A 22,448-nucleotide genomic window follows, 5' to 3' on the forward strand; every position below is an offset into this window, starting at 1 on the left:
CCAGAATTTGGTTTTCAGCATCTGCAGTCATTGTTTTTACCGAACATGGCTCTGGTTCATTGTTCCTACACAGTAACCTGTCGAATCCGATGGAGTGATGTAGTACAAGGTGCCATGTAGGAGATTGTAAAGAATGTTTAGGATTGTAGATTTTATGTAATATTGTTACAAAAGCAAGTCGTGTTGATGGAGTTAAGCAGCAGAGCAGCAGTGTCTAATTGAATGGTGGGACTTGCTCAATGGGGAAAAGGCTCATCTGGGGACAGAAAGTATTTACTGTTCAACTTCTATCTCCAACATTGCTCTGTTGTTGACCTTGACCAGTCGCCTTTGAGTGGATTAGATAAGATTACTTACAGTGTGGAAACAGGCCCTTCGGCCCAACAAGTGCACACTAACCCACCGAAGCGCAAACACACCCATACCCCTACATTTACCCCTTCACCTAACGCTATGGGCAATTTAGCATGGCCGATTCACCTAACCTACACATTTTTGGATTGTGGGAGGAAACCGGAGCACCTGGAGGAAACCTGCACAGACACGGGGAGAACGTGCAAACTCCACACAGTCAGTCGCCTGAGGCGGGAATTGAACCCGGGTCTCTGGTGCTGTGATGCAGCAGTGCTAACCACTGTGCCACCGTGCCACCCACTGAGTGGAGTTTCCTCAGTAGGTTCTCAGTCATGGTTATTATTAGACCCTACATTTAGCATAAAAAATAATCCTCATGACCATCAGAATACCCAATCCAACACTGCAACCCATATATTTCCTTATCTATAGTTCTTCCTGTGAATATCAATCTGATCTATGAACTGAAACACCTTTCTCTTTCATTATGAACTTCCTTACAAGCTGAAATTTGAAATGTGAGGGTCTGGCAATAACTTGGTGTAATTACAAAGAAATTTATTACATTCCATAAAATTTCACAATGAATCCATTAATCACACTCAAGTGATAGTCATTGCATGTTCTCTCTCAATATGTTCATTGATTGTTCACAAATAGCAAAGAGTAAGATATAAATATTTTGCAACAGGTTTCCAATTTAGTATTAGTCAACTCTTTGCTCTGAGCACTGATACAGGTTTCCTATGAAAGACAGTGCAGAGCAGTCTCAAAGGCCAAACAAAGCATTTACACAGACTCTTGTACATAGTGCAAATAACATCATATATACCAGTTACAACACATTTACATTAAAAATAGCATGGTTTAATCTTTCAAAAGGGCAAGGCACATTGCAACATTCCCAGCGTGAATGTGTGCTAATAGCTCAGACATGACAAATCTTTCAGGGATCACTTTATTTTTAGGGATTTTTGTTCCTCGAAGAGAGTTAGTGCAACAGATAAGGAGAAAATCAGCCCCTTCAACAACCTGAAGCTATCTGAAAATGCTTCACTGTCAATGATGTCTGTATGTAGCAGACTCTCTGCACACGTGATAATGCCTGGACTATCTGCCCTAGTAACTCGGGGCACGGGAGAGAACTCACCTGCTCTTGTTTGAAATGATGTCACAGGATTGTTTATACTGACCTGAGGGTCCATGGGGACAGGGAGTCAGTTTTACCTCCCATCTCAAACTTCCCAAAGTGCTGTGTGCCCTCAGTGCTGAGCCTACCCTCACCCCTGGTGTGGAGGTGCTGGTGTCAGACGGGCGTGGACAAAGTCAGAACTCATTTGACACCAGGTTACAGTCCAACGGAGCTGCTTGTGATTTAAAATAAAGCTGTTGGACTATAATCTGGTGTCATGTGACTTCTGACTTTAGCCTCACCCCAACACAGCTGTACCTAATATGGCCTGGGGGGCTGTGGGTTCATCCCTTTGTGATAAATGACCTTATTATCTGTTCCTGAATGATACCAGAAACTGTAATATGTTAAGTATACCAAAAATAATTGCATAGTTCCCTTCTACTTCCTCTTTGCATTGCAAGGAAATTCCCGATCTACTGTCATGTCAGTCATAGAGTCATAAGAGATGTACAGCATGGAAATCAACCCTTCGGTCCAACTCGTCCAAGCTGACCAGATATCCCAACCTAATCTAGTCCCACCTGCCAGCACCCAGACCATATCCCTCTAAACCCTTCCTATTCATATACCCATCCAAATGCCTCTTAAATGTTGTAATTGTTCCAGCCTCCACCACTTCCTCTGGCAGCTCATTCCATACATGTACCACCCTCTGTGTGAAAAAGTTGCCCCTTAGGCCCCTTTTATATCTTTTCCTTCCCACCCCAGGGAAAAGACTTTATCTTTTTACCCTATCCATGCCCCGAATGATCATGTGCAATCATTCTGTACTTATGATAAAACCTCGTTCAGTGTATATTCAGCAACACTTCCTGATTCCCACTCAGACTGTGAGATTATAGGGCTCACGCTGTTTGAATCCAGCACCGTGTGAGAATTTACCTGGTAGTTCAAACATCATCCTCATGATTCCTGGATTATAAACTTTGGCCAATTAATTCTACTGTCAAAAATGATCATTCAGAACTCCAGATTGTATCTGGTAAGGAGTTATATGAACTGGAGGAGGCCTTTCGACTTTCTGACTTGTTCTGCTATTCCATTAGTTGATCTGTATTTTAACCAATCCACCCAAGTTGATTGTGTCGACCTTTAACCTCACAATCTAAATAACATATCATTGCTACCCATTGCAAAACAATGATATCATGGAAACACTCTTGAGACCGCAGTAAGGATTTAATCAGCTGGGTTGATCAGCTCAGGCTACAAAGAGGGTCTGTAAATTTGCCACTTCTGCCCTCCAACCATTAGGATTAGTTTGGATGAAAAATGGGTGTTTATTTCCCCACCGACTTAATTGGGCCAAAGTCAGGCACGAAGGGGCTGTGGTGCTGGAGCAGGGGTGTTCAATTTCAGTGACACAGTGTACTAAACAGCCGACACTGGACCAGGACCCAGGGGCCGAGGTGAGGCTGTTCCCTGTTTCAGCATCATCTGTCTGGGTGATGGTTCCGGATGTTGGGTTACTCAGGCATGACATATCCCTGGAGATTTTATCACATGAACTCCCACCTCAAACAGGGGGAGGTGGTAATGTCACTGGGATTAGGAATCCAGAACCCCAGCTTGATGTTCTGGGAACATGGTGAATGGTGGAAATTTGAATTCAATAAAAATCAGGAATGATATATAAAGTGGCCGAGTCATGCTGGTTGGCATAAAAACCCATCAAGTTCACTAATGTCCTTCAGGAAACTTCCATCCTTACCTGGTCTGGCCTACACATGACTCCTGACCCACAGCAATGCCCTCTGGACAATTAGGGATAGTGGTAAATGCTGACCCGACCAGTGACACCCACATCCCGTTAATGAATCAACATGAATAGCCCCTGTCCCTCTTTCCCATAGACTCCCTCCCAACTGGATTTCTCTTGACTGTTCATCAAACTGCTGCTTTGAACAATCGCACCACTAACCAACAAATAAAAATGCTTAATGGAAATGATTTTGTTTCTGTTTCGTGCCCCTGTGAGGTGTGAGGTGTTTTATCCTGGTTTCTGCTCCTAATGAATGGAAGATTTTTATTGTCGCATGTATTTTAAGTGAGAAAATACAGTGAAAAGCTTTAATTTGTCGCCACAAAATGGAGCCATTCTGATAGTTTAAGATTCAGAGTAAAATGAAAAGATGTTTAAAGAGAGGTCCGTCTACGTTCATGTTCTGAGCCAGTTCAGATCCACCACAGCCAACTAACACCGATGTACCTGACCCTCAGGCCCCCCCCCTTTCATCGCTGCTGATCCCAAAGGTTAAAGTACAATTCGCGAAGACTCCTGGACTATCCTGAGGGTCTGCATATTGTAATTTGTGCAGCTCCTACCATTCATTTCTTCCTCCAATCTCAAACTTTCATCTTCCCAGTCTCCCACTCTCCCAAGGGTTCCTGCCAGGTGATGGACAGCAATGCCTCTCCCTGCCATCCCCTCCTCTCCCCTACCCTCCCGCTACACCCAGCACACTCTCTCCACCCCCCCCCCCACATTCTCCCCCTACACCCAGCACAGCCCTGCCCCCCCCACACACACCCAGCACGCCCTCTCCACCCCCCACACTCTCCCCCTACACCCAGTACAGCCCTGCCCCACCACACACACCCAGCACACCCTCTCCAACCCCCCACACTCTCCCCCTACACCCAGTACAGCCCTGCCCCACCACACACACCCAGCACACCCTCTCCAAACCCCCACATTCTCCCCCTACACCCAGCACTCCATTTCCCTCCCCTTCCCCCAACACTCCCTCCCTTTCTCCACACCCAGCACATCCCCTACACACCACCCCCCTCACCCCTCCAATACCCCTCCCTCCCACATACCTGATGCCCTCTCACTCCAATTCCCCCATCCACAACCTAACCTACTCCATCCCATTTTCTAAAAATTGACCCCAACGATGATTCATTGTGATCAAAATAATTTGCCTGGATTTACAACTCCACATCCTTGTCTGAATAAAAACCAATACCTGATCAATCCCTGGCACCTGGATGAATGACAATTAAACCAAACTAATCTTCATTTCTCTACAACCTCATCTTTTCCATTTCAGTCTCCGTGCTGGTAAGCCAATCCATTTCAAAAAGAACTCTGTCTTTGCTGTGCTCCTCAACCTGCCCCAATCTGTCCATTGTGATCAGTTTCTGTCAACCACATCACTTTGCTAAATAACTTAGTCTCATCAGCAAATCTTATGTCATCTGACCTGCTGCATCATTTACAGATTTATTTCCCAAGTACCATCCCGTGATCCTGCTGTATTTTATGAGGTTGTGTATTTCTGGAAGTGTAACTGGAATTTGCAAATGAATACTGGCTTGGGTTCCAACTGCTTAAAAATATCCAGTCATCTGACTGAACTATAAGTTACTGCCTCCACACACTGTGTCGCTGACATGAAATACATTAAATAATCAGCCAAGTTTTTAAACAGTCTGTTTCAATTGATCCTGCTATTTTACAAACAGCAGTGTGATTTGCATGTAAAATATCACACAAGGCTTATAATGAAATGATTCTCAAAACAACACCTAACCACTTCCTATCAATGTTTGACCACACATTATTTTACAGATTCATCAAGTTATTGTAACTGTGGGGTATTTTCATAGTTATTGGAGGCAGCAATTAAATGTCCTTTAGGGAAGGAAATCAGCCATCCTTACCCGGTCTGGCCTAAATGTGACTCCAGGCCCTCAGCAACATGGGTGACTCTTAATTGAAATGGCTGAACAAGCCACGCAGTTCAAGGGCAACAAGGATGGGCAACAAATACTGACACTACCACTGTTACCATGAAGGAATTTGAAAAGAAATGATTCTCAAAAACTGTGAAGGAGGAATTTGGTGATCTACCCGTGGCAGCATGGATCCTTGTTAACGGTGTGTAATGCCAGGGGAACTGGTGACGATGGTGCTGCATTAAATCTCAAAATCCCCATCTCTTATTTATCGCCGTCAAAGCTCTGGGCTGGAAACTGAACTGCGATGAAATTACTTTTGGAAAGTCAACGCTGAGTTATGAGTAATCTGGTGACAGCCACGTACACACACAGTTATACAGCAAGACTGAAACTTGAACCGGAATTCCATTCAAGAGTCACAATTCCTGGAATCTCTTAGTTGATCACCAATCCAGGTTTCAAAATAAAATTGAAGTCTCGTGAAGATGTTTAAAATGTGTCAGCAGCGCACTGAGTCCTGTTTCAGTCCCCTGTAATCATTTCAATGTTTTGTTTAGTGGTGTTTATATCGACGACTGCTGAGAACAGGAATTACTGCAGCACTAACATCATCCTTAACTTAGGAATACTCGGAAAATCTTCATTTGTCGCAACTATTTACTGCATCTCTTCGTCAAGATGATGATGATGTGTGTGAGGAATCCACCAGCAGAACTATCCCATTTTGCAAAACAGAGGGAATTCAGAAGAGGATGAACAAATTTAAACCAGAACAAAATAAATGGGAAGAAATCAAAGAAATTCAATTATGTTTGGCCAAGTTTTCTCAACAAATAAAAAAAAACAACACTTTTCATTAGATGGTTGGATATAAAGAAAGCCAGTTTGTCTTCTTAAGAATCATCATACAAAGGGTTATTGTAATTACCCCATGTCCCATTGTCCTGATCATCAAGCAGTCGTCCATACCCAGAATTTCTACAAGAAATGAGAGATATTTTTGAGAGGGCAACCTGTAAGTTGTAACATAATTCTACAATTATCTTGAAAGCACATATTAGAACACACTTGTATTGTTGAGAAAAAGATAAGATATTGAAATCTTTCATCTTACACTTCATCAGGACCAAGGCAAGACTGACAGATTTCAAAGTGAACACCAATTTACACAGCATACAGCTTGGCTCTTCCCCAGTATTACTCAAGTTTTGTATCACCAAAGGATCAATTATTTTTAATCAAATCAATTTGATGAAAAATTGTTACTCATTTTACTGTGATATAATGAATCATTATAAGAATTTCAGCTCACATAACTCTGCATTGCTGGCAATGCTAATATTGTAAGCAGTTTCTCCTAACAAAACTACTTCGCAATTTTAAACAGCTCTCTTAAATCTTTACCTCTGCTTTAAGGAGTTAAAGCCCAGCTTTTCTCCTGTGTTAAAATGGAGAAAGTATAATATGTAAAATCCCAAAGGATGTGACAGAGCCATTACCAAAAAACAGAACTGCACTGAAGCCTCCGCTCCAGACCAGGCAATATTCTGGTAAATCTCCTCTGCACCTTTTCCAATGCTTCCACATCCTTCCTGTAATGGGGCGACCAGAACATAGTGTAACTGGATGGTTTATCAGTGACAGACAGAATTCATGTGGCCTTTACCTTAACTTAAAGTAGATGAATCCTCCAAGTAAGACCACCACTGCTAAGATAACCACTACAGAGACTGCTGCTACACTTCCTGGGGAAGGAAACAGAAACAAGCACATCGGTGAGTGTAACAAAAACTCGCAAATGCACAAATTTCTTCAGAATTTACGTAAGGAAAGAAATAGAAGTAATTTCAACAGATTATAAGCATTGAGATGTAAGGAAGGCATGGTGGTTCAGCGGTCAGCACAGCTGTCTCACAATACCAGGGACCAGGGTTCGATTCCAGCCTCAGGTGACTGTCTGTGTGGAGTTTGCAAATAGAACATAGAACAGAACAAGCCCTTCGGCTCTCGATATAGCACTGAACTGTGAGCTAATCTAAGCCCATCCCCCTATGCTTTCCCATCATCATCCATGTGCTTATCCAAGGATTGTTTAAATCTCCCTAATGTGGCCGAATTAACTACACTGACAGGCAGGGCATTCCACACCCTTACCACTCTCTGAGGAAGAATCTGTCTTAAATCTATCATCCCTCAATTTGCAGCTCATACAAGCCGATGTCATCACCCTAGGAAAAAGACTCTCACTGTCCACCCTATCTAATTCTTTGATCATCTTGTATGTCTGTATCAAATCCCCTCTTAGCCTTCTTCTCTCCAATGAGAACAGACCCAAGTCCCTCAGCCTTTACTCATAAAACCTTCAATCCAGACCAGGCAACATCCTGGTAAATCTCCTCTGCACCTTTTCCAATGCTTCCACATCCTTCCTGTAATGGGGTGACCAGAACTGTACACAATATTCCAAGTGCAGTCACACTCACATTTTGTATAGTTGCAGCATGATATTGCGGTTATGGAACTCAATCCCTCTCCCAATGAAACCTAACACACTGTATGCTGCCTTAACAGCACTATCAACCTGGGTGGCAACTTTCAGGGATCTATGTACATGGACTCCAAGATCCCTCTGCACATCCAAACTACCAAGAATCTTTCCATTGACCCAATATTCTGCCTTCCTGTTCGTCTTCCCAAAGTGAATCACAAAATCCTCCCTGCGTCTGCTTGGGTTTCCTCCAGGTCATAGAGATGTACAGATCACAAAAACACTATTGATAAGGACTGCAAAAGGTGCAGACAACAGTTTACAAGGGATGAAATCAGAACTGAGAGGTTATGACTCTGAGGAAAGACTGAAGTGTCTGGGGCCCTTTACTTGAGCTGAGGGATAATCTGATAGAGGTCTTTCAAATTGTGAAGGAGTTTGTAAGGATGGACGCATAGAAAGAATGTTTCCACTTGTGGGAAAGTCATTGATAAAGGTAAAAGAGTCACTAATAAGCCCAATGGGGAATTCAGGAGAACTCTCTTTAACCAGAGACCGGTGAGAATGAGGAACTTACTCGCACACAAAGTGGTCAAAATGAATGGTAATGTTAACCCTAACCCTGTTTCTAAAGGGAAGCTAGATTAGCAGAAAGTGAGGAAAGGATGAGAGAAATGTCAAAAATCACACCACACCAGGTTATAGTCCAACAGGTTCATTTGGAAGCACAAGCTTTCAGATCCTGTACCTTCATCAGGTGGCTTAAGCTTCATAACCACCTGATGAAGGAGCAGCGCTCTGAAAGCTAGTGCTTCCAAATAAACCCGTTGGACTATAACCTGGTGTTGTGTGATTTTTAACTTTGTACACCCCAGTCCAACACTGGCACCTCCAAATGTGTGATAGGGTGAGATGAGTAAATTGAAGGGATGAAAGTTCCTGTAGACCATGACTAACAGCTGAACAGTGTTTAGCTGTGGTGCACATTCTATATGGTTCCATGTCAAAGTTGCAGAATACATGGCTGTAACACATGATCAATTTTGCTAACGATTAAGCTAAAACCTACTCAAGTATCTATTTCTGTTCATGAGGCAGCAATGAGGACTGTTTTCACTCACCTGCACTCAAATGGTTTGGGAATCCTTCAGTGTTTGCCCTGGCTTCCTGGGTTGGATGGGTTGATGTGTTGACGGTCGGTACTGAGGTTTTTGAAATCAGATCAGGTAAAGCTGATGGTGTTGGAGTCGACAATGAGGACAACGAGGTGGAGATCACAGCAACTGTTTCCTTTTCAGTCATGACAGAAGTGGTTTCCAATGTCGTCATGCTGCTTTCTGTCTGGGGTGCAGTCGAAGTTACAGATGGTACAGATGTTGGTTCGGTTTGTTGATTGACAGTGCTGGAAGTCTCTGGTAGATTTGTAGTAGCTACGGTTTGGGCAATGGTTGAACTGAACTGTGTACTCGATTTTCCTGCAGTTTGGGCTGAAGTAGATGCTGGGAGCACTTGGACTGGGGTAGATAACTGTCCAAAACCTGTAGACGGGTTGAAAGTTGACGTTGACTGTGGTACACTGATAATTGTTGATTTTGATGGTGGTGTGCTGATGTCAGTTGATGGGGATAAACTTGAAGGAGGCTGTGAGCTCCTTGTAGTTTGGGAAGTGGCAGCAGTTAGCGATGTAGAGAATTGGTCTGTTTTTTGGGCTGAGGTTGATATGGACAATGATGGACTTGTATCTGTTGAATGATTTAAAGTTGACTGTGGCTTACTTGTAGCATCTGTTGTCCCTGTTTCAAATGTAAGGACTTGTTGGGAATGTGTAGCAACATCCTTGGTACCTCTTATTGTCGTCACTGTTGATAACCCTCTAGTAGAGATTGAGATTGTTGAAGTAGATCTCTCTGTGCCAGCAGCGTTAGATTTGGTGCTTGTGGATACTGTAGCAGCAAGGCTGGATGCTGTACCTTCATGGGGTCCATTGGCACTCGATACAGTGTTGGCTGTAAGTGATGTTTGGGTGGGAGATTGAGAGATGATAAATGGACTTGCCCCTGAACCATTTCTGGGTTCCAAACTCAGGGACACTGGTTCTGTTGTATGTTCTGTCGTTGAAATCCTAAGACTAAATGCTGCAAAGTAAACAGTGAAGTTGCTGAACAGAAGCAGTTTGGAAAATAATCTGCAATTCTTAGAGAAGGTTCAGAGCAGCTTTTACTAGATTAGGTCAGGAGATCAGGGCTCTTGAGTTAGCTACAGAGACTGGTGGAGCTGCAGTTGTTTTTCCTGTCTATGTGTCTGGATTGTCTAAATTTAGAAGAATGGGAGGCAATCTGACTGAAGTGTACAAAACTCTCCCAGAACTGAACAAGGACAGAGGGGTGTGAATCTAGAACCAGGCGACACAGTCTCAGAGTAAGAATTAGGTTATTTCAGACTGGAGAGAGGAGCAATTTCTTCACTCAGAGGGTGGTACACCTTTGGAATTCTCTACCCCAATGGGGGTTCATTCATTGAGTTTGTTCAAGGCAGACATTGATAGTTTCTAGATATTGAAGATATCGAGGGATAGTGGGATAGTGTAGGAAATGGCATTCAGGTCAAAGATCATCCCTGATCTAGGTGAGGGCAGAACAGCCTCAATGGGTTGAACAGCCTCGCCCTGTTCCTACAACCTGTGTTCCTTCGAGTGAGGGGGTTTTGATGGAGGTGTTCAAACGAATGCAAGGGTTTTAATAGACAGTGGTTAGCACTGCTGCCTCACAGGACCAGAGACCTGGGTTCAACTCCCGACTCAGGCAACTGTCTGTGTGGAGTTTGCACATTCTCCCCGTGTCTGCGTGGGTTTCCTCCGGGTGCTCCGGTTTCCTCCCACAGTCCAAAGATGTGCAGGTCAGGTGAATTGGCCATGCTAAATTGCTCGTAGTGATAGGTAAAGGGGTAAATGTAAGGGAATGGGTCTGGATGAGTTGCTCTTCGGAGGGTTGGTGTGGTCTTGTTGGGCCGAAGGGCCTGTTTCCACACTGTAAGTAATCTAAAAATAATGAAAAGAAACTATTTCCATGGCCAGGCAGGATAGAGGTTGAAGCTAATTTCAGAAGTTGGAGAAATTGGGCTGAGGAGATTTTATTTTACAATATGTGTTGTGATCTGGAATGCGCTGCCTATTGCAGATTCAACAGAAACTTCCAGGAGGGACAATGGGTTAATACACGAAAAAGCAATGATGGAAGCGCAGGAGGTGTGGGACAAATTGGATAGTTTATGTTGGCACAAACACGATGGGCCAAATGGCCACCAATCAATGACTAAGAAACATAGCTGTGAATTGGACTGAGTGGAATTGCATGAGTTAATTTTGTCATGATTTGGCAAGACATGGATACAGCTAAATCGTAAGGAAGCAAGCTATAAACATTAACTGCAGTTATTACAAAGTTCAATGCTCCAATGACATCGGTCAAATCAGATTAACAAAATTATTATCATCTCAGTGACTAAGCAGAAGTCATACATTTATGAAACTTTTTAAAAGTTACAATACCGACACATATCTTGTCGTGAGTTGTGCTATTCACTCGAGCATTTGTGAGAAGCTCCAGTATTTGCTGTTTTATCTAGTGTGACACTCACGTGTAACTGTGACTGAATATTCATACCTCTCACACAAACTCATTTGCAAAGCTCTCCAAATATAACATGAGCAAACATATCTTTGGGGTAAAGTTTGTTACAAATCATTTGATTTCTTTATTTCACAGCAAGTAAATATTAAGGGTAATAAACGGTGGCACAGTGGTTAGCGTCAGAGACCCAGGTTCAATTCCCACCTCAGGCGACTCTGTGTGGAGTTTGCACTTTCTCCCTGTGTCTGCATGGGTTTCCTCCGGGTGCTCCAGTTTCCTCCCACAGTCCAAAAACGTGCAGGTTAGGTGAATTGGCCATGTTAAATTGCCCGTAGTGTTAGGTGAAGGGGTAAAATGTAGGGGAATGGGTCTGGGTGGGTTGCGTCTCGGTGTGGACTTGTTGGGCCGAAGGGCCTGTTTCCACACTGGAGGGAATCTAATCAGTTCACTCAAACAGTTACCAGGACACCAAGGGCTGCATTATAAGGAGGGGACTCTTTCCTTTGTGCACAGGACATAGCTTTCACTGGCAATGGCATCACTCATGGTTGGCCCTAGTTATTCTCAAAGCTTTGACAATAAGCTACCTTTTTGACAAACAAATTCAGAGCCAACGCATTGCTGTGACCCTTGGGTCACATGTAGGTCAGCCTGGGTAAGGACCATGAAACCATAAGAAATAGGAGCAGAAGCAAGCCATTCAGTCCATCAGGTTTTCTCTGCCATTCAATCATGGCTGATATGTTTCTCAATTCTGGATTCGTGGGGCTGGAAGAGCACAGCAGTTCAGGCAGCATCCAAGGAGCTTCGAAATCAACGTTTCGGGCAAAAGCCCTTCATCAGGAATAAAGGCAGTGAGCCTGAAACATGGAGAGATAAGCTAGAGGAGGGTGGGGGTGGGGAGAGAGTAGCATAGAGTACAATGGGTGAGTGGGGGAGGGGATGAAGGTGATAGGTCAAGGAGGAGAGGGTGGAGTGGATAGGTGGAAAAGGAGATAGGCAGGTAGGACAAGTCCGGACAAGTCATGGAGACAGTGCTGAGCTGGAAGGTTGGAACTAGGGTGAGGTGGGGGAAGGGGAAATGAGGAAACTGTTGAAGTCCACACTGATGCCCTGGGGTTGAAGTATTCCGAGGCGGAAGATGAAGCGTTCTTCCTCCAGGCGTCTGGTGGTGAGGGAGCGGCGGTGAAGGAGGCCCAGGATCTCCATGTCCTTGGCAGAGTGGGAGGGGGAGTTGAAATGTTGGGTCACGGGGCAGTATGGTTGATTGGTGCGGGTGTCCCGGAGATGTTCCCTAAAGCGCTCTGCTAGGAGGCGCCCAGTCTCCCCAATGTAGAGGAGACCACATCGGGAGCAACGGATACAATAAATGATATTAGAGGATGTGCAGGTAAAACTTTGATGGATGTGGAAGGCTCCTTTAAGGCCTTGGATAGAGGTGAGGGAGGAGGTGTGGGCACAGGTTTTACAGTTCCTGCGGTGGCAGGGGAAAGTGCCAGGATGGGAGGGTGGGTTGTTTGGGGGCGTGGACCTGACCAGGTAGTCACGGAGGGAACGGCATTTGTAGAGGCATGGCATTCATCCACAGATTCAATCAATAAGCACATCGACCTGGACCCAATATACCGACCACTACAGCGGGCAGCTCGAACTGACAACCGGAAGCGGCAGATTCAAACCACTATAAATGCTGAAGGAAACATCACAGAAGCGCTTCACAGGAGGCTCCCAAGCACTGAGGATGTCACCTAGACAGGGGACGAAACGTCTGCAACACAAATTCCCAGCTCAGCGAACAGAACCACAACATTCCAAAAGGATGGCAGATTTCCTTCCCTTCAGGACATTCACAAACAAGATGTAGGTTTCCAACAATTGATGAAAGATTCATTGTCACCATTACTAGACTAGTTTTGAATGCCACTTTTAAAATTACAAATTAAATCTTTTAGTTCCAACCAGCTACTGTGATAGGATGGGAACTCATTCCCCAGAGCCTTATCCTAGTACTCTGTACTTCTAGCCCAGTGACATTGCCCCGTCACCAACATTGCCCCAGCTTGCTCTGTAACTAACTGAAGGCCATAGTTGTTGCTTTCCCACATTCAGTGAGAATTCAGCACTGGGTTTTAAAGGTTCAGACACAGATGAGACTTGGAGCCAACATTTCATGCCATTTATACACAAATGAAAAATACATACCCCACAGTGATGATTGGATACACCAGGAATACTGGTTCTGTAATAGGTTAGATGCACACTGAACCAGTTATTGGCTGGCTATGCCATTTCACGGCACTGTGTTACCCAGTCAAACATCAAGAGCTCTCAGTATTCAGAAAGGTTCCATTCCTCAGCACAGCTCAAGAAATGGGGAGCTGCGTTCTAATTTCTGTGTCCTATTCTCCTACACAGCAAGGCTTCAATATATGGTCAAAACTTTGCTTGATTTGCCTATGTATGTCCTTTGCCTGTGACACTCATCTCACTCGCAGATTTCATTCCGAAGATTTGTTTCCTCCCCTTGCTCTCAGCTAGTTCACTTCTTCAGTGACAGCATTAAGGCAGGTTGTTGTGATTTGACTGTGCAGGATCACCTGCCACAGAAAGAGGTGCAGGCAAAACCACTGAGTTTTGTTTTAGAGAGAGGAGTTAGATATGGTTCTTATTGCAAAAGGGACAAAAGGGTATGGGGAAGAAAGCAAGAACAGGGGACTGAGTTGGATGATCAGCCATGACTATACTGAATGGTGCAGCAGGCTCTTAGGGCCGAATGGCCTACTCCTGCTCCTATCTTCTACATTTGTAAGTGTGCACTGGGGTAATTTGGGTGTTGGGGATTAACACAGCTTGTCTGCTTTCCCTTTGTTCCTCATACCCTGCTTCAAAGCGAATTCAGTGAAAAACGTTCCACCATTGTTTTGACAGTTTCCAATCGCTCTTAAATCACTCAAACTTTGCAAGAGTGAAACATTTTTATTCCCATGTTGTGGGGTGAGGTTTTCCCTGTGCAATCAATAAGCTGCAGCAACTGTTGTCTCACCTTTGAGTGAGTTGGGTGTAAGATTTGAAATCAGTCGCAATGGTGTGAATTTCTGTCCCCGCATCCCCTGCTCCCCTTGTTCCTCACTAACATTGCCAGGAGACATGAGGGCAGGCTCGCCCTCACACCCTGCCCCTCCAGCATTTGTCCTGACAGCTTGATGAAGCCCGGTCTGAGTGCATTCAGACAAATCTTAACCTCCAGCAGCTGCACCTTGGGATGGCTGAGTCATTCTCTAATGAATCCATCATGAACTGCATTCCCTGGTCTCAGATACAAGCCTCACCTCCCCTACCCCAGCCACAGTGGGGAACACAGCCTGTTTACTAGTTCAGTAACTGCTTCACTTTGTGCAGATGTTTAGATTCCATATTCTCCCTATCTTTGCTTGTTTTGACCTCAATGACATTTCCCAATTCTGAATCTTAGTCGGACACACTGTCCCTGAAACATCTATCTGTCTTTCTCAATCATGAGGTGGAGGTGCTAGTGTTGGACTGGGGTGGACAAAGTTAAAAATCACACAACACCAGGTTGTAATCCAACAGGTTTATTTGGAAGCACTAGCTTTCGAAGCGCTGCTCCTTCATCAGCTGAATAAACCTGTTGGATTATAACCTGGTGTTCTGTGATTTTTAACTGTCTCGATCATAGCTCAGTCGAGAGCTGACTCAGCTCCTCAGGGTCAGAATACCTTGGGTTTAAATCCTAGAGAAGGAAATCTAGGCTGACATTCAAACGCAGTACTGGGGCCGGTGCCATCTTTCTGAAGAGATTTCAGACTGGGGTCCTGCATGGTCTCTCGGGGGGGCTTTAAAGGATCCTGTGGCATTATTTACAGAAGATCAGTGGGGTTCTCTCTGTTGTCTTGAGGTCAATATTTATCCTTTAACCAAAATCACCAGGAAATTCAGACTGTCTGATCATCATCTTGATTATCCCAATGCACTCCCAGTTGGTAACCCACATCACCCCCTCCTCAAACTTGTGCTCTTCCAAAACCCTGCCACTTGTTTTCACATTTGCACACGTTGTGTCCCCTATTATCTCTGTGCTTTGAGCTAAGTTGACTTCTGGGACAAGTGGGTGAGAGGAGTGTGCTGAGTCAGAGGGCCAGGCACTACTGGAGCTGCTATGTCTCCAAATGATTCTCCTGTTATATCAAACAATAGCACGTTGGTTCTCAAGTGCTTTTGGATATCTGAAGCTCTGAAAGGTACTTAATAAGTGCAAGCTCTTTGTTTCCAAATGCTACTCAATGAGTATTTTGTCAATCTGGAAAGGAGTAGATAAAACATGGATACAGTCAGGTGAGGTTTTAAAGTGATCACATCACTACCACTCAGATATCTAATTATTAAAAAGCTATTCATGGATGTGAGTACCATTGGCTGGGTGTGCAGTCACATGTAGGCCACACCAGGAAAAGATGGCAGATTTCCTTCCCTAATGAACCAGTTGGGTTTTTTGTGACAATGAACCGCTATAGTTACCTCAAGAGCAGTTTTCTTGGAGTAAATTATCAAATTTAACTATCTCCCAAAGTGGGATTTGGACCCCCTACCCCCCCAAGGGCTAGAATTACTTGTTTCGTGACACTACCACTACACCAGCCCCACTTGCTATTGCTCAGTAAACATGTGGGTGATCAATATCAGAGATCCCCTCAAATATCAGCTGTAAAATGATTAACAAACAGGATGCTGATGAGAATGTGAATGTTTCAGACTGTTAACTTACTCTGTCACAGGGTCACCGAGGTGAAACTTTGCCCTGGTTTTTCTCTCCTTCGATACTGAAAGCATCTGCACCCCAAATGGGTCAGTGGCCCCTCTGTAACTTTGAACAGCATGTGTTGTCCTGCGCTCTTATTTGCTGACAGCTAGTTTGCAATTATAGTTACACTAACTGACATAAACCATCCAGCTTAATACAAACTAGTATTACCAGTCTTGCAGGAAGCTACATCCGGCTTTCCTTTTACATAGCGCCTGTGGCATCCAAGGTGCTGCACAGGGCTGCTTATGAGGCACAATCTAATACTGAGCCACCCAGGTTCAGTTAACAGGACTTTGGTGAGGCTGTGTACTGGACTGGTCACCCGTAGTTACAGAAGGATGTTCATACGTTGGAAACAGCTCAGCCATGGTTTACTCAACTAATCCCTGGAATGAACAGATTAATTAGGTGGGTGTGGAAAAGAGATTTGCTGTATGGGAGAATGCAGACCTAGCGGTCACCCATTTAAAACCAAGATGAAAAACAATTATCTTCCCTCAGAGGGTCCTGAGTTTTTGGAATTCCCTTCCTCAAGATGCAGGGGGTGCAGAATCTGTAAATCTGTTTGAGGCTGAGGAAGATAAACCTGTAAGACCATAAGACATAGGAACAGAAATAGGCCATTCAGCCCATCAAGTCTGCTTGCCCATACAATGGATGATCTGATCATCCTAAACTCCACTTTCCATCCTTTTTCCCATAACCCTTGATTTCCTTCCTGATTAAATATCTGTCTTTCTCAGCCTTGAATATACTCAATGACCCAGCCTAGATAACTCTCTGTGATAAAGAATTCCACAGATTTACTCCCCTCTGAGAGGGAAGAAATTTGTCTTCATCTTTGTCTTAAATTCCTCCTTATCTCTGTCTTAAATGTGCAACCTGTATTTTGAAATTATACTCTCTGGTTGAAAACTCTCTCACTGGGGAAGCACCTCTCCATATTTGCCCTGTCAATTCCCCAAAGAATCTTGTATGTTTCAACTAGGTTGCCTCTCATTCAGCTAAATTCCACATGGACAGGCCCAAAAGAGCACAAAACTGTTCACAATATTCCAGCACTTGTGGTCTGACAAGTGCTTCATACTCTTTCAGCAAAACCTCCCTACGTTTATACTCCACTTCCTTTGAAATGAAGACCAATATTCCAGTTACCTTCCCTATCACCCGTTGAACTTGGATGCTAGCTTTTTATGATTCACAGATGAAGATCCCAAATCCTTCTATTCTGCAGTCTTTCTCCATTTAACTCACATTTAGCTTCTCTACTCTACCTACCAAAGTGCATACCCTCACATTTCCCCATATTCCACCTGCCAAGTATTTGCCCACTTGCCTAACCTGCCTACAGTATAGCCCTCTGCAGGTTCATTGTACCATCCCCACCAGTTGCTTTCCCACCCGGTTTTGTGTCATTGACAAATTCGGTGATAGTCCATTCACTTTCCTCGTCCAGGTCATTGAGATCCTTTGCAGCCCCCATCCCAACTTGGGGAATTACTTTGCTAATCCTCTCTATCCAAAATGGTGCGCCACCACCACCAACACCATGGGCATTAATGACATAGCTATACGTGTGATACTTTATCAAACACCATCTGAAAATCCAAACATATTACACCTACCATTCCCCCTTTATCAATCCTGAATGTTGCCTTCTCAAAGAACTCTAGAAAACGTTCAATTCTTGAGAACCAGGGGGATGCAAGATGATCAAGATGTCGAGTTCAGGTTAAAATCGGATCAGCTCTGACCGTATTTCATGGTGGGGTAGGTTCGAAGGGCTGAATGGCCTACTCGTTAGTTGTTTGTATGTCAGAGGTCTGTTTGAAAGAAGGGGGAAGAGAGGTGGCGATGTTTAGGGAAGGAATTCCAGACGGATTCCACATGCTTAAAGGCACAGTCATCAAAAATGAACAAACTGAACTGGAGAGAGATGGAGACCTTGGGGGGTGGGTGGGGGGGGGTTATGGAGCAATTCCCTCTCTCCATTGGATACCCCACATTCATCTAAATACCCTAGTGACCATCCAGACAGCTCAATGTCACTGACCATCACCCTCACCTCAGGAACTCCAAGCAGGTTTGGTTAAACTGGTTAAACTGGTTAACTGAGACCATTCGTGCAGCAACTCACCTGCAGTTAGCAGCCAAGCAGCCAGGGCAACATTGCAGAGCATTGCTGCAGCCAGAGGGCCTGGGAAGGACAGCTAACAGCTCAGGGAGAGGGACCCTGCAGCTGGGAGAGCAGCTGCACACACTGCCCGAGGGAGCTTCGGCCAATCCGCTTCCAATCCGGATCAACCCGACCGGCCACCAGATCCAGACTGCGGGGACCCTGCTCTTACAGTCCTGCTGGGATCCGGTGAACTGGGATCCTGTGTGTAGCTGTATATCTGACAGATCCTGATGTGTCTGTGTCTCCACCCTGTCTCCGCCTTCTCCTGCTCTCTCTCTGTCTCTCACTCTCTCTGTGTTTTTCTCACGCTCTGTGTATGTGTGTGTCTCTCTCTCACACTTTCTGCTTCTCTCTGTCTCTCTCTCTCACTGTGTGTCTTTCACACTCTCTCTGTGTCTCTGCCTCTCACTCTCTCTTTCTCTGTCTCTGTTTTTCTCTCTCACACACTCTGTCTCTCTGTGTCTTTCTCTTTCTCTCTATGTCTGTCTCTCTCTCACACACTTTCTGTCTCTCTGTCTCTATCTCTCTCTCACACTCTGTCCCTCTCTCTGTCCCTCTGTCTCTCTGTCTGTGTGTGTGTGTGTGTCTGTCCCTCTGTCGCTCTGTGTCTCTGTCTGTCTGTCTCTCTCTCTGTGTCTCTCCCTGTGTGTCTCTCTCTCTGTCTGTCTCTCTCTCTGTGTCTCTCTCTCTCTCTGTCCCTCTCTCTGTCTCTCTCTCTCTCCCTCCCTCCCTGGAGTGAGCAGAGTACCTGCTCTCCGCGGGGGTTTCTGATGAACTGTTCCTTTACTGAAGCCGATCGGAAAATGAAACAGAAAGTTTCCCCAAACAGTGCCATGGACATGCCTTGAGAAAAGACACTCAAGGATCGAAGTCAAGTGGTTATAAAAATAATCACAAATGCTGTCAGTTTGCAGGGATTACACCAAACCACAGGCCAATTATAAAGAAGACAAAACGTGCATTTAATTGGCATGTCATTGAATAACATTAGAATTTAGTGAGAAGATTTGCAGCTCGGGAGCTCGTTGTTGTGGTTGTGTTCACCGAGCTGGGAATTTGTGTTGCAGACATTTCGTCCCCTGTCTAGGTGACATCCTCAGTGCTTGGGATCTTCCTGTGCCGGAGGAAACAGCACAGAAGCGCTTCACAGGAGGCTCCCAAGCACTGAGGATGTCACCTAGACAGGGGACGAAACGTCTGCAACACAAATTCCCAGCTCGGTGAACAGAACCACAACAGCATTGGAAATGGAGCAACCAATTAATGCAAAGCAGCATACCGCACACAGCAATGTGACAAGAACAAATCATCAGATCAGTGATCGCCAACTACTCCCAGCTCAGGGGTATTTCTCAGAGATAGAAATAGGCGAGGATATTGTCCTCCTGAACCATCCTACCTGTCCGTCTTCCTTCCCACCTATCTAATCCACCCTCCCATCCGACCTATCACCATTACCCCCACCTCGATTTACCTATCGCCTTCCCAGCTACCTGCCCTCAGCCCCAGCCCCTCCCATTTATCTCTCACCTTCCACTCCTCCCCCCACCCCCACCCTTGCCTCATTCCTGTTGAAGGGCTTATGCCTGAAGCACTCTGATCTTCAGCATCTGCAATCCTCAATTTCTCCTATTTGATTTTACCATTATTGCAGATCTGGTCATCTTCAAAACACTGACCCTCCGACAGTGCGGCACTCCTTCAGCACTGACCCTCCGACAGTGCGGCACTCCCTCAGCACTGACCCTCTGACAGTGCAGCACTCCCTCAGCACTGACCCTCTGACAGTGCGGTACTCCCTCAGCACTGACTCTCTGACAGTGCAGCACTCCCTCAGCACTGACCCTCCGACAGTGCGGCACTCCTTCAGCACTGACCCTCCGACAGTGCGGCACTCCCTCAGCACTGACCCTCTGACAGTGCAGCACTCCCTCGGCACTGACCCTCCGACAGTGTGGCACTCCCTCAGCACTGACCCTCCAACAGTGCGGCACTCCCTCAGCACAGACCCTCCAACAGTGCGGCACTCCCTCAGCACTGACCCTCCAACATTGCGACACTCCCTCAGCACAGACCCTCCAACATTGCGACACTCCCTCAGCACAGACCCTCCGACAGTGTGGCACTCCCTCAGCACTGACCCTCCGACAGTGTGGCACTCCCTCAGCACTGACCCTCCGACAGTGCGGCACTCCCTCAGCACTGACCCTTCGACAGTGCAGCACTCCCTCAGCACTGACCCTCCGACAGTGTGGCACTCCCTCAGCACTGACCCTCCGATAGTGCGGCACTCCCTCAGCACTGACCCTCCGACAGTGCAGCACTCCCTCAGCACTGACCCTCCGACAGTGTGGCACTCCCTCAGCACTGACCCTCCAACAGTGCGGCACTCCCTCAGCACAGACCCTCCAACAGTGCGGCACTCCCTCAGCACTGACCCTCCAACATTGCGACACTCCCTCAGCACAGACCCTCCAACATTGCGACACTCCCTCAGCACAGACCCTCCGACAGTGTGGCACTCCCTCAGCACAGACCCTCCGACAGTGTGGCACCCCTTCAGCACTGACCCTCCGACAGTGTGGCACTCCCTCAGCACTGACCCTCCGACAGTGTGGCACTCCCTCAGCACTGACCCTCCGACATTGCGACACTCCCTCAGCACTGACCCTCCGACATTGCGACACTCCCTCAGCACTGACCCTCCGACTCTGTGTGTCTGTGTGTGACTGGGAGGACAGTGGGGCTTTGGAATTTGTTGAGGAGTAAGTGAATCATGGTCTGGGGGGAGTAATCACTCTGAAAGTTGAAAGGTGAGGTAAGGGGATGCTGTGATAGGTGAAGGTGGTGGAAATGAGGTTGGTTGGGGAGAAAGGATGCCCATGAGGACACTGTTGAGTTTCTGGGAGGACAAGTGAGTATAGTATGAGCTGGAATGTCAGGAATGGATTGGAATGGTTCAGGTCCCATTGAGTGCATTTGGTGGGAATGCTAAGCCCCTCAGAGTGGAGATTGGAAGATTTCTTGGAAGGGCTGGTGTGGAAAATTGGCATTATGGGAAGGGGTGTGATGGAGACAGAGCAATCAGGAGAGTGCTGTACTTACAGGAAGCAATATTTGAGTGTGGAGGCTGAGTGACCATAAATACAAACAGAAATAGGCTGTTCAGCCCATCAAGTTTGCTCCACCATTCAAGGAGATCGTGACTTATCTGATAATCCTTAACTCCACTTTTCTGCCTTTTCCCCATAACCCTCGATTCTCTTACTAAAAGTCTGTCTGACTCAGCCTTGAATACACTGACCTAACCTCTACAGACCTCTGCAGTAAAGACTTCCACAGATTCACTAGCCTCTGATGAAATTCCTCCTCAGCTCTGTATTCAATGAATTTCCTCTTATTCTGAGATTATACCCTTTGGTCCTAGACTCTCCCACAGAGGAAACATTCTGTCCACAATGACGTTGTCATGTTGTATGTCTCAATAAGGTCACATCTCATTCTTCTAAATTTACTGTTATGCCTTTGCACAACCCTTTGTTAATATTGATCCTGTTTCTCTCTGCACAGATGCTGCCTGTCCTGTTGCAAATTTGCAGCATTTTTGTTTTTGCATTAATGACCAGGTTAGGGAATTGAATATAACTTGAAACTGTTGCAGGAGGAAGGCAAAATTGCAATGGAATGAGGTAAGTAACTCTTTCAAACAGTCTGCAGACGTACAAGGAGCTAAATGTTCTTATTATGTGCTGGAAGTTTTGAAAAAAGATTTGAATTTGTCAATGATGTTATAAGCTGTTAGTGAAATACAGGAGAGTTAAAGGAGGCTATTACAGACAGACCTTAATTTAATTCAAAGGGATGAGAGCATTTTTTTATGTATTGCATGAGAAGAGTGAGCCAATTGGGTAGAAAGTGCACTCTGATTGGTAGAGGCATTACCATTACACACTCTATAACAATGCTGTTTCTCTTTACATTTGTAATCTTGCAAAGTGTCCTGATAAATTAGGAATAAAACTTTGAACAAAATGTATCTTTTTTCAGTAAAGTCAAGAAGAGATGATGAAGCAATGACAATGGGCTTGTTCCAA

At 45.3% G+C, this 22,448-nt stretch overlaps 1 protein-coding gene across 1 annotated transcript; it reads right to left on the reverse strand.

Moving 5' to 3' along the window:
• Positions 1-4,371: 4,371 nt before the first annotated feature.
• Positions 4,372-19,057, reverse strand: LOC140485550 (uncharacterized). The gene is made up of 4 exons (XM_072583768.1): positions 18,313-19,057; positions 8,846-9,859; positions 6,903-6,981; positions 4,372-6,214 (listed from the first exon to the last, which is right to left on the reverse strand). Exons 1-4 carry the CDS (start codon positions 18,353-18,355, stop codon positions 6,130-6,132), a joined length of 1,221 nt encoding a protein of 406 aa, XP_072439869.1. The 5' UTR covers positions 18,356-19,057; the 3' UTR covers positions 4,372-6,129.
• Positions 19,058-22,448: the final 3,391 nt, after the last annotated feature.

This window comes from Chiloscyllium punctatum, chromosome 14 (genome assembly GCF_047496795.1).
Source record: "Chiloscyllium punctatum isolate Juve2018m chromosome 14, sChiPun1.3, whole genome shotgun sequence".
NCBI classification, from domain to species: Eukaryota; Metazoa; Chordata; class Chondrichthyes; order Orectolobiformes; family Hemiscylliidae; genus Chiloscyllium; species Chiloscyllium punctatum.

Bases quoted from the DNA above. Each gene is read 5' to 3' on its own strand.
- LOC140485550 (XM_072583768.1), bottom strand. From the start codon at position 18,355: ATGCTCTGCAATGTTGCCCTGGCTGCTTGGCTGCTAACTGCAG. The intron at 9,860-18,312 runs GTGAGTTGCTGC...TTTACTTTGCAG, and splicing joins TGCTTGGCTGCTAACTGCAG to CATTTAGTCTTAGGATTTCA. The intron at 6,982-8,845 runs GTGAGTGAAAAC...TTCCTTCCCCAG, and splicing joins CCCAAACCATTTGAGTGCAG to GAAGTGTAGCAGCAGTCTCT.